Here is a 12745-nt window from a genome sequence, read left to right as displayed (position 1 = left end):
TAAAATTTAGTAAGCAGAAAAGGAATCAAGGTGTTCAGCCAAGAGTATGGTTTTGGGTGGTTTTTGCTTCATTAGGTTTTATGATTGTGTGGGGGGCATAAAGACCAATGAAGAGGTTTGTGAAAACTGTCTGCTGGACCAGCTTTCCCGCTATTTCCATGTGACCTTGATAACATTTTCATGCAACAGGGAAAAGGAAGAGATCTGACGTTAGCAAAATGCCCAGTGCTGCAGTTCAAAGGGGGTACGGCTAAGGGGGTGGGAGTGGTCACCACACGGAGGCAGCCACATGGTTTCTGAAAGTCTGCACCTGGTGGCTCTCCCTGGCCCCCACCTCGGTGCTCAGCCCCATAGTTTCCCGGCACTGCTAGCTGAGCAGGCAAATTTGGATCAGAATAACCAAGTCCTGCTAACCACATTCACAAGGCATTGATAGAGAAGCCGACATGCACTCATCCGTGCGTTCATTCATTCATTTGTATGTTTCTTCCTTTTCTTTTTAAACTGAGGTATAACTTCCATGAAGTGCACAAATGTTAGGTGTACAGCTTGATAACTTTGGAAAATTTTTAAACGTGCAGACACCTGTGAAACCACCACCCAGAACAAGATAGAGAACATTTCCCACACTCCAGCAGGTTCCCCCATGCCATCTCCCAAAGCAGGTAACCACTATTCTTGGTCTTTCAATATTGTAAAAAACAAAAATTAAAACAAAACAAAGAGATTCTGCAGGGTGACAGGATGTCTGGGGAAGCAGGAGGCTGGTTGGAGGGTCCAACAGCATGCGTGGTGTTGGAGAGTCAGGCCGTTGAGAGGACGTCTGAGCTGCCCACACACACACACTGCGGGCTGAGGTCCTGGCTGCTAAGTTCAGTGTTGACCCCCTTGAGCACGTTCTGGCTCTTTGCTTGAACAGGAGCAAGGTTGGAGAACAGAAGAATGCCCGTCTTTTGTCCAAACAGCTGAAAGGTTTCCATTCACTGGATTACAATCACGTTCCAGTCTAGTGTCCCTGAGATTATCCCCAAGTCACCCTGATTCTGAGATCTGGGTGTTCATGACCTTTGTCGTTACATATTTACAGCCTGTTCGTTCACTCTCACACATGACTACTCTTCCAGGAGAGGCTTGATGAGTTTAACTCTTGGTGGCAACTTTCTCCCTACTACTGGTTCCTCCAGACATATTGTCAATCTTGAATATGAGCTGCATTAAGGACTGTGTTTTTGGGGTGGTGGGGTTACTTGTTTGACTCTTACTGTGTGCCAGGCTCTTTTATGTAATATTCCCTATAGTCCTTTAGGGAAGGTATTATTACCCCCGTTTCACAGATGAGGAAACAGTCTCAGAGTGATCGGCAAACAGCCAAGGTCACAGAGCAGGTCCTTGTCAAGACCTGGAATCAAGGCAGGCTCGTCCAATCCGAGTGCCCACACTCTTTCTGTTACCTTGTACTGCCTTTCATTGATTAAAGCCACCCCTGATGATTCAGCTCAGTGTCTGCCAACCGGCTCTCCGCCTTGCTTCGTCCTCATTCATTTCTTCAAAGAGTTATTTGGCCACTAAATAATGAAACCTGAAAATCCCACCTCCACGCTGACTTTTTTTTTTTTTTAAGATTTTATTTATTTATTTATTTGAAAGAGAGAGATTACAAGCAGGCAGAGAGGCAGGCAGAGACACAGAGAGGGGGAAGCAGGCTCCCCGCTGAGCAGAGAGCCTGATGAGGGTCTCGATCCCAGGACCCTGGGATCATGACCTGAGCTGAAGGCAGAGGCTTTAACCCGCCAAGCCACCCGGCGCCACATCCACACTGCCTCTTACAAGGAGACACTGGACGTGGGAAAATTCATTAGGAAGCTGTAAAGTTTTCAGGATCAGAGTGACAGCTGTGTCTCCTAGCTTGCCAGGTCACCCAAATCGCGTGCTTGGTTCGGTGTTGACGGGCTGGGGGACTCCTTGGAGCCTCCGAGATTACAGAAAGGATCCATCGTGCTTTCCCTGGGGAAAGCCAAGTGCTTTCTCTTCTTGCTCTGCTCTCAGAGCTCAGTAATTAAACCAGGTTTCCCTTCAACATTCCTGTTTCTTGGCCATTGAAGTCACAGAGAGACATGTCCTCTGATATAAGCTGAGGAAAGAGGTGCCATGGTGGAACACATTTTTTTTGAAAAGCGTGATTACATTAGGCTTTATTACATTATCAAGGGGGAGGTCTAGGCGGTTGGCCCAGTGCCCAGCCTGGAGTAGTCACTCACGAAATATTTGTTGAATTGAATTAAACTAGAATTATTAAATGAACAGTGGACTGAGAGGGATGTTTCTCTCTGGTAAACAACACGTGCATGTCTTCCGAGACCCGTAGGGTATGAGAGTATCTGGAAACCGAAATAGAAAATACAAAGCTACTGAGTGGGCCTGCTATCCGAGTAAAATGGGGAGGGAGGAGCAGATAAGACGCCGAATTAAGTCCCATCCATTCGCTTCAGGATTTTAGGCAGATCCTCCTGATATATTCGGGCTCAGCCCATCTGCCATGTTCTGTTTTGTTTTGTTTTTCAGAAAGTGAAAATGCGTGTATTAGTTTCTGAGCGCTGCCATAACAAATGACCACAAAGTGGGTGACAGTAGATTGAAAACAAGAGAAATGTATTCGCTCACAGTTCTGGAGGAGAGATGTCTGACACACAGGTGTTGGCAGCCTTGGTTCCTTCAGGGGGCTCTGAGGAAGAATGTTCTATCCCTTTCTCCCTGGCAGTGGTGGCTGCTGGCAATTCTGGGTGTTTCTTGGCTCTCAGACGCCCCATTCCAATCTCCGCCTGCATCTTCACGTGGCCTTCCTCCCCGCATGTCTCTGTGTCCAAAAATTTCCCCTTTTATGAGGACATATTGGATTTAAGGCCGCCCTAACCCAGGATGACTTCATCTTAACTAATTACATCTGCAAAGACGCTCTTTCTAAATAAGGTCACATTCTGGGGTTTTTGAGGAGACAGTGTTTGACTGAGGACAACGCATTACAAATGATGAAGCCCTTCCTGCTCCTGGTTCTGTAGGACTGACGCTTCTGTACATGCGGCCACAACAAACCAGCCAACAGACACCTTGAGGACCTTGTGCTCAATGAAAGAGGCCATTTACCAAGAGACAAACACTGCATGATTCTACTTACATGAGGTATCGAGAATAGTCAAAGTCACAGAGACAGAAAGCGGTGGTTGCCTGAGGCCGGGGAAAGGTGGATGAGGAGTTGTAATTTCAGGGCTGTAGAGCTTCAGTTTTGCAAGATAAAACGAGTTTTGAACATGCTCAACACTAGTTAACTGACCCTTGAAAATGGTTCAAGTGGTAAATTTTAATGTTACATGTATTTTACTGCAATTAGACTTTAAAGAAAACTTTTTTTTTTTTTTTGGATCATTCATGGCCTACCCTGGAAACCTAATGCTTTTTATAAGATTGTTTTGTTTTGTATTAAGGAAAGTACATTCCGAGTTCCAAGGAATTTTTGCAATGAGAATCGTTCATGGTTGCCTGCCTGTCTGTACTTCACTTGATTCTGTCCGTCTGCTTCTTTTCTCATGCCATTAGCTATAACCTGGGCAGTGGTGTGGCGTCCATCATGGTCAATGGCTCCTTCAGTGATGGCCGGTGGCACCGTGTCAAGGCTGTCAGGTGAGTCCCTACCACAGGGGGAGATGGAGCCGGAGCTCACCAAGAGGTGGATGTCCTATCCACGTCCCTGTGGCCCCAAAGTCCTGCTCCCCAACCTTGCCTGGTGTCCTGATGCTTCTGTCCTGGGTCATTTGGGCCGCTGTTCTTAGCTTTCCCCTCGCTTTTCCCTAACATTGACAGGCCAGAGAACCTGAGCTCCCATTTCTGCGCTCAACAGAGACCTTCCAGAAAAGGAACTTTTTGATGGCTCAACTGGAAGAGCTCCTCGCTTTCTCCTGAGACCTAGGTCTCTAGTGGGATAAGATTTCAGGGCCTGTGGACTTTGAGGAATGCTTCAAATCTCACTGTGTGGGCAACTGCCCACTTTTTTTTTTTTTGGACATCACGTTACCCCACCTTTAGAGGCTGTGTGTGCCCTGCCCCAATTACACATCTCCCCCCTCACAGAGGTCACTACCCTGACTTCTGATTAACTTCGGGTGAATCATTCCTTTAAAATTAGTTTTACTACCTCTGTCCATATTCTTAACAGTATATTCTGAGAAACCAAAGAGCAGGCCCAAACTTAGCTCTGTAAGAACATGTCATTCGTGCCATGTTAGAGGAAGGTTCCAGGAACTGAGCTGAATAGAGTCTGTGGTTCATGTTCCCTGAGCATTTGCCATAGCCCTTCCTGGGGGGGCTCATGGGGGAGGTCGTGAGCGAGGCTGGGGAACCATGGGGCTGCTGTGGTCAGTTTCCACCTCAGCTCATGTATAGGCTGTGGTCAGAGTAACCTCACTCTCCTTTCCATCACTTACTACCTTAGAAGTTGATACCATGTTATTTTCAAACCTAAGATGCCACCAATTATAAGACATAATAGCCTCATTTCAGAGATGTAAAAAAATGAAAAATTCTTAGATGAAATAAAGTGGTGGGGGGATGGAATTTTTTGGAGTAATGGTGAGAGGGGTGGGAAAGGCAGGGCAGGCAATACAAGCTGTTGGGGGCATTGCCCCTCATGGCATTCAGGTATGAGATTCTAAGAAAGCCTATCCGAATTGGGGAGGCAGTGTACGGTCTCAAGGGTGAGGCAGAACAGAATTCTCTCTACAGCTCATTACTAGAAGGGTTGCTACCAAGACATGAGGCCTGGCCAGCCAGATTTATATTATTGGGTCTCCCCAAAAAAGGGCAGAGCCAGGAACTTCTGGAAGGTGAAAGAGGAGCTAAAAATGGGAAGATTGGCTTTAAAAACTTTACTTAAATTTACCGGAGGAGTTAGAACCCAAGCCCCTTTTCTACCTCATCTAGCTGGCACACTGCCCTTTCCCTACCCAGCAGAAAATAATGAAAGGCAGTTCCCTAGAGAAAGAGAAATAAGGTTCTGAGCTGGTGGCACTAGCCAGCCATAACTAAATACTAAATACTAAACACTGGGCCACTGTGTGAAGCTGGGGGCTGTGTGCAAGCTCACATGTTGAATATTAAGAACCCCATAACCCCATAATTCTGCCCCCAGTGAGATTCCAGAATGCTGGGAGCCAGGCCTATCCCGCCAGCAAGGAAAGTAGAAAGTTCACGTGTCCCCCAGGAAAATGGTTGAGCAGATCCCAGCACATGAAGCCCCACCCAGTCAGCAGAACCCATCCTGCACATAGAGCTTCTAACCTGCTTTGTAGTACTTTTTTACCTTTTTAAAAGATTTTATTTATTTTAGAGAGTGTGCACACAAGTAGGAGGAGGGGCAGAGGTGGGGGGCGGGAGTGAGTCTCAGTGGATGCCCTGCTGAGTGCAGAGTCTGTAGTGGGGCTTGATCTCACAACCCTGAGATCAGGACCTGAGCCAAAATCAAGAGTTGGATGCTTAACCACTGAGCCCCCCAGGCCCCCCAGGGCTTTTTCTCTTCACTTAACTGTGAAGTAGGTGTCAGGAGTCGCTAGGCATTTGAAAAAGTCTCCGATGTAAAAGACGGATATCAGAACAAGTCAACATAACAAAGCAATTTGATGGGGACAGAGACTTGAATGAAAAAATGATAAAACATATTACTGTTGTCAGAGATAGAAGAGAGGCTAGTGATCCAAGAAACAAGAACAGTTTGCTATAAAATAAGAATATTAGAAGATCAGTAATGAACTCCTAAAAAAAAAATGTGCAGCCTGGGTTGGTACAACCCACCAAGAACTGTACAAACAGAGGTGATTTTTTGAAGAAGGTCCCTGGGACTGAATAGTTTTGGAAACCAGCTTAGAAAATGGCAAAGGCCTTGTCACATATAAACACTTCGACTCCACTGTCCCCAGAGTCACTTTTTGGTGACTCTCTGGATTCTTTAGAAACTCCTCAGCCATTCTGTGTCCTCTCCAAGAGTAATCCTCTCTACCTACAAAACCTCCTTCATTGACTTCCCATTTTGCTTAGAGTAGTGTTCAAACTCACCATGTGTCCCCATGTCCCCCCCACTCCTCCCCTTACGGTTCTGTTCTTTGGCTCCCTTCAGGAGAAATGCTTTTCACCATCTGCTTCTGGCCACTCTCCTCCCACCTCCAGAATTCTCTATGCCCAACCTGCACTAGCCCCATCTTTTCTTTCTTTGGCATCACCACTTCCTGTTTGCATTACCCTCCTCCTTCACCTGACCTCCCCAGCCTTCGAAGCTCACCTCAGACAGAGTCTCCTCTGAAGCTTCCCCTGACCCTCTCTCCTTCTCCTGCATTCCACAGCATCCTGGCATTCCTCTGCTGTGGAGCCGTGACACAGTGTTGTCATGTATACTTCAAATTTTTTTGTTTGCCTCAGGAAACCCTAAACTCCTGAGGGCCAGGAATCTTTTTTTCTCTCATTCTTTACACCTCCATCATTTAGCCTAGTGCCTGGCACAGAGTAGATGGACTTGAATAGAGTTTTATTGAAATGAATGAATAATTGAACGAAGCTCCAAAAATGGTGGTTTCTACAGGGATGGCCAATCCGGAAAGATAACCGTGGATGACTATGGGGCCAGAACAGGCAAATCGCCCGGCATGATGAGGCAGCTGAACATCAACGGTGCTCTGTATGTGGGTAAGTGACCTCTGACCAAATCTAAATTACGCCCCAGTCTTCTTGCTAGGCCGCCATTTGTCATGGTGGGGTTCCCCCAAAGAGGTGCATGTCACTGGATCAAACACTTGGAAATTAGGAAGCTTGCCAGATGTTCTGTTCTTCTATTTTCTGAACTTTTGACTCATGGCTGAGGGGGCAGGAAGCACTTGGACGCTGTTGTGCTTTGGGCTGGTCCACCAGGAAAACCGTGCTTTTCTTGTTTATAGAACGAGAACCTGCCCGATATAGCCCCGAGAATTCCCTCTGAGGAAGGAGGATCCTTCTTGCTCCCTCTCAAAATCAGAATGAGTAGTGCTTCTGTAAATAGTTGAGAAACCGCTACTGCAGACACAGAAACACAAAATAGATCTCTACCCCAATGATATTTCCTAAAAGTGAACTTAATTGAAAGCTTTCAGTATCAGTGTGTTTCCTTCCGGCTGAGATGACATCACCTTTAAGCACCTGGTACATTCTGTTGCCGTCACACAACATTTCAAAATTTACCAGGTCCTGTTTGGCTTGACCTGAGTCCATTGGGTCAGCGGGCCACGTGAGGCGGGTATTAATAGCCCCTGTTGTTTGTCAGGTTGACACAAGTCTGTCTGCTCCTTCAAGGGTTACTGTTAGTTAGACGGATGCTCTGCACTGAGCAGCTGGAGGCACTTACAGCCTTCACTCATCCTGTCAGCCGAGGGACATCTTGGTCAGTAAATGCTCCAGCTTCCTAGCGAGACCTGCTCCCCTCTGGCTCACCCCATCACCCTCTTGCTTCCCGGCAGGTGGGATGAAGGAAATCGCTCTGCACACTAACAGGCAATACATGCGGGGCCTCGTGGGCTGCATTTCTCATTTCACCCTGTCCACCGATTACCACATTTCCCTCGTGGAAGACGCCGTGGATGGAAAAAACATCAACACTTGTGGAGCCAAGTAACACCGGCTGGCCTTGCCCGAGGGACACAGCCTTCTGTGCTGAGAATCCCCGGGGCCCTGAGACCCTGCCTGATGCCAGCCACAGTGGCACGGGGACCAGTTGTGTGTCTTCTCATCAAGGAGAACGTACCCCCTGATGAGAGACTAGATCCGAGACAGAAGTCCCTGTGTGGCCTTTCCTGCGGACACTCTGTGGGCCAAACCCAACAGAATCCTCTGTGTAGGAAGCGTCGAATTTTGTCCATTGAATGTGTAGCAGCTGCCAGAGATCACACATCAATGCGAATTCCAGAGCCTTCTGCTGTAGCTCAATGACTGTGTTGTGATTCATGGTGCATATAAAAAGAAAGAAAAAAAAATAGAGACCCACAGGGCAGTATTAAAATACTTCCCTCCTTTCCTGATTCATGACACTCTTACTGACAGCAAAATGACTATTTGACCTTGAACTTTGAATTGCTCACCTTGGCCCTGGAATGAGTAGGAGTAATCCCTTCCAGTCCTCAGTGGCTGGGGTCAGTGTGCTCTGACTATTCCATGAGAATCAGGAGGAGGGGAGCCTAGGCACGGAGTTCCAGTCATAATGCTGCCCTCCACCGACGTTTACTGTAGTGGGAAACTCCCTACTTTTTATAATGCAAGTCGAAGACAATGGGGCACCATGATTTTGTAGCTGTCTTTTTGTATGTGTATATTTTTATAGCTGCAGATTATCCACACAGTACACTTTCCAAGTTTGTGCGGACAACACTGAATTCTTTGCACACTTCCTAAAGATATCCCCCCCGGAGAGACTTATTTGGGCCCCTCGTGGCATCAGTCAGAGTGGGATAGTACACTTGCTGGGGCAGCTTGGGGAAGCTGACTCTTCTCTTGCGGTTAATGCGGACGGCTCAAGGAGATGAACATGAAGCTTCCAAAAAAAGCAGATCAGCAGGCACATGGGTTACAGAGTTGGGGGCCACTGTCTTTTTTGCTTTAAGAGAGGGGGAACGACTATAGTGAACCTAAATAAAGGAGATGAAGAAGGCTAGAACTCATGCGTTCAGTCTTTTATTCATTTGGGGGAGATGTTACTGATGCTTGCAGAAGCCGTGTCCACAGGTGGACACCGATACAATTAGAAGCTGTAGACATGATCCCTGCGAGTAGAGTCTCACAGTTGGTGGTTCTGAGGCCATTCTGGGGCAGGGGTGTCCTCAGCATGGTATGAGCGTCTGGGCAAGTACCCAGGAAGCGGGCTGCTGGCTCCGAGCCCTCGGCGGTGACCCTGCAGACAGCTGGCTCACTGGCAGGTCCCCAGGACGGGACTTACTAAGGGAAAGGTGAGCTGAACACTGTCCCCGAAGAGGAGGGAAATCGGGTCCCAATCACGGAAGAGCCTATAATTAGTCCGTCATGACTCAAGTCTGGTGTGTGCAGCCTGCGTTTAGTGAAGACTTTGAGCTTTGGGCGAAGCACCATGCTAAGCACTTTGAGAATTCTGAAAAATGAACAAGTAAACTAGAGACGGGCTGAAACTCGCGCTTCAGCCTTCTACCTCTTGCCTCTGGGACCTCCGATGACCAGGATCCTCCCTCCTGGAGGAGGAACCACAGCAACGATGGTCATAAGGACGGCGATCGTAACAGTGGCAGTCCTGGTAATTCCTTTGCTCTGCCCGGTGTCCGCTGGGGAGTGCGGTGTGCAGGAAAGCCTCGTGGTAGAAAGTGGGGTGTTTGTTGTCTTTTTTGTTTGTTTTGTTATCTAGTTCAGTTAATCGCAAAGTCTTCCCACTAGCATTCAGCTTAGAAAATACAGAATTATCATACTGTTATATGTATTCCTGTAACCTTCAATCTCTAGCCTACATGGTGTCCTGAACTCTTCATGGACTTCGATGTCTTTGCACAATTCTTTTGTGCTGTTTCCTCAGCCCTGCATATCACATTCCTTAATCCAACATGTCTGCATTCTCTGTCCCCTCAGGGCATCAAGCAGAAGGTTCTGTGTCAGGATGTCTTAGAAAGCGGGTTTTGCCACCTCCCAAACACCCTCACCTCCACACCCCTTCCTTGGAGGCTGCCAGGATCCGTGCTTCCCAAGATAGAGCGGGGCTGCTTTCGTAACTCAGTCTGAATCCATTGCCTCCAGCCACACACACACACAAAAAAAAACAACCCCCTCCAAGCCCCAAACAAACAAAATGTTGCGATTTTAGCCAAATATGCAGCTGAGCCCAAGCCAGGAGAGTTGTGCTGTAGAAGAGCTGCTGCTCCCTGCAGGTGTTTTCTGGACAAAAATGCGATGACTCAGGAACCGGGACCTGGGAGGGGTGTGTTGAAGCTGATGAGAATTGTGGGCCACCTTCCCCTGCTGGGTGGGATGCAGAGGGGTGAGGAGGGATGACCCCATGGTGGGCTGGGGGCCAGGGAGATCCTGCTGACGAGAGGACAACAGAGTACAGTGACCCCAGAGGAGCGGTCACTGGGGGCTCAGAGTCAGAGCACATGGAAAGTACATCCCAGCCAAAAGCAGGGCTCTCCCCCTCGTGGTGGACAAGATCTGGGAGATCCGGGATGGATTTATAGGGGAGGTGGTTGTGGGGGTACAAATGGCATTCTGAAGTGGAGGACTTGGGCTGGGATTCAGGGGTAGGAGATAGAGCTGAGGCAAGCTCGGGCTGGCTCTGTGGGTGCTTTGGGTCCTGTCTAAGTCCGTTATCTACCGCCACAGAAGCCTGCACGCTACACATCACAGAACGGCACGAAGGGTGTATTGCTCACAGGCCCCCAGTGGTCAGTGTGGCGGCTCGGCTGATCTCTGTGGGGCTTGACCAGGTGGTTCTTCGGGTCTCCGATGGACCTGTTCACGTGTGCGGCAATTGGCTCATTTAGGATGGCCTTGGCTGGGATGGTGAGCTGACTTGAGTGTACTCCCTGTGGCTCTTATCCTTGTCGCGGGCCCAAGGGATAGGCTGACATGCCCTTGTCACTAGAGAGGAGGGCAAAGAAATTCAAGTCAAGGTGTAAGGCCTTTGACAGCCTACTTTTGGGACTGCACATGTCCCTTCTGCCACATCCTGTCAGTCGAAGTCCATGGACTGAAGAGAGGAAGAAACAGACTGGGTCTCTGCAGGGGAGAAGAGGTCACCCAGCAAAGGGCCGGGCATAGCCAGGGTGCAAGATCCAGGCCATTAAGGCCGTCCTCCTGCAGAGCAGCCATAGGCTGTTGAGAGAGATGCTGTGATCAGGGGGAGGTGGCCCCGCAGGCCACAGTCTTCCGGAGGGGTGGGAGGGGGGGGTCTGTGAAGTAGTCAGCGGCCTCCCGGCCAGGCGGGGCCCAGGGGGCAGCATCTGTCCCTCCTCCGGCTGCTCCTGTTGTGCCCTGTGCCTTCTGCTTCTACCTGTTGCCCAATCCTTGGCGGCCATGCTATCATTCTGAGGAGGGGGGCCTAGCAGGGTGATAGGATTTGTGCCCTAGCTTTTGGGAAGTGGCTCTGTTGAGAGAATATTGAAGAACCTGCCTGGGCCCTGGGCTCCCTAGAGAGGTTTGCAAGCCAGGGAGCTCGGAGATTAATGCCATCCCTGTCCTGCCCGGGAGGGCTATCAGGAGGCCCAGGTTCCTAAAAACCACCTTTTGTCCACGGGCAGGATCTGAGAAAATCCCTCAGACTTCCGTGTGCCCTAAGCAAGGATGGCTGGTTGGTGCGGGGGGGTGAGGACCGGGGTGTTCTTGCTGTTCCTATTAAAACTGACTTCACAGCCACAACTTTCCTCTAAGCCCGGTTGCGGGATTTCTCTCAGGAAGGTCTGTGGGGTCTTCTTTGTCCCCACACTGTCCCAGAAGCCCGTGAGTGGCAGCTTGATGACCCCGGCCGTCAGGCACCGCTCTGAATGGTTGCCCTGCTCTCCCACCCTCTTCTTTGCTTTTCTTTTCCGGACCCGGTCCTGTTCCAGCCTCCAGGCCTGCGCCAACACAAACAGGCCTCAGGTTGCCGGACGCGAACCGCCCGGGCTTCAGAGTCAGAGGAACGGGCGCTTTCCTTCCAACTTCCCGCCTCGCCTTCCCTTCACCGCCCCCCTCATCACTTCTCCCCCTTGCAAGCGAGCTGCCTCCTCCCTGAGTGGGAGGAAGGATCTCGGAAATGTGCCCGGAGCTGGCCGGCCCAGTGCTTTCCACTTGGAGGAAATGCTGCATTTTTCACCTTTAACCCAGAAAAATATGGTTCTCAGAAAGCTTGTTTTTAGCACTGAGAGTTCCCAAAGGAAGAAGAATTGGGAGGAGGAGCAGCTCCCAACCTCTCTCAGCTCTGACAGCCAAACCCCCACCCCAGAAGGCTGTTCCTCTTTGGGAGGGGAGGGCTGGGGGGCAGCCTGCAGAGGCCCAGCAGCTGGGGAAAAATCAAGGCAGAGAATTCCAGCTCCAAGTAGAAGGACGATTCATCTTTTAGGAGAGTGGTCTGGACAAAGCATTAGCCACTCCCTGTTCCCTTTATGGCCCCTTTCAGCTCGGGCCCAGCCACGCACTGGGTAGCTGACCTTGCGGCGGGAGGTGGGGGTCGGGGTGTGCCCGGACCCTTTGCTGATCGGGCTGTGTGGTGAGCTCACCAAAGGCAGGAATGGCATCAAGGTCAGAATCCCAAACAAGGGACGTATGGTGCCTCAGGCCACTCCCGAGTGGCTTATTCCCAAGGTGGAGAGCATGGATCACGCAGCGGCCTCATCGCTGCGTGTTTCTGCAGCACACACGAGACAGACAAGGGAAGAAGAAGGGCCCTGCCTCAGCCCAGTGAGGCAGGGGAGCGCGACGTCTGAAGGCGGCCCTGAAGCTGGTGGGTCTCGGTGGAGGTGACAGGCTGTGGTCCGGAAGTTCCAGCTTGCAGGTGGCTGTATTCTGGCGACCACCGGGACCGGCCTCTGGGATGGCCCCTGTCAGCCGTTGCGCTCCAGCCCCACGTTCACACGTGGACGCTTAATGACAGCCCTCCTCTGGTGACAGCCGGAGCTGACGGGCACGGCTTGTTCGGCTTGGGAGGACAGAAGCTGGCCAGAAAGACCGGGCGACTTGCCCTGGTCCTACCATG

At 50.0% G+C, this 12745-nt stretch overlaps 1 protein-coding gene across 1 annotated transcript in view; it reads left to right on the top strand.

Moving 5' to 3' along the window:
- The window catches only part of LOC111140780 (pikachurin-like), a 52397-nt gene extending 44378 nt beyond the window's left edge, over positions 1-8019 (top strand). The window contains exons 16-18 of the mRNA XM_022492965.1: positions 3592-3675; positions 6620-6723; positions 7527-8019. Coding sequence (XP_022348673.1) covers positions 3592-3675; positions 6620-6723; positions 7527-7681 — 343 coding nt within the window. The 3' untranslated portion in view covers positions 7682-8019. The remainder of the gene's footprint in view (positions 1-3591; positions 3676-6619; positions 6724-7526) is intronic.
- Positions 8020-12745: the final 4726 nt, after the last annotated feature.

The sequence above is a fragment of the Enhydra lutris genome, unplaced genomic scaffold (assembly GCF_002288905.1).
Source record: "Enhydra lutris kenyoni isolate GAN:26980312 unplaced genomic scaffold, ASM228890v2 scaffoldscaffold5, whole genome shotgun sequence".
Taxonomy (NCBI): domain Eukaryota; kingdom Metazoa; phylum Chordata; class Mammalia; order Carnivora; family Mustelidae; genus Enhydra; species Enhydra lutris.
The sequence above is the reverse complement of the archived record's forward strand: the minus strand, read 5'-3'. Positions and strand labels throughout refer to the sequence as shown.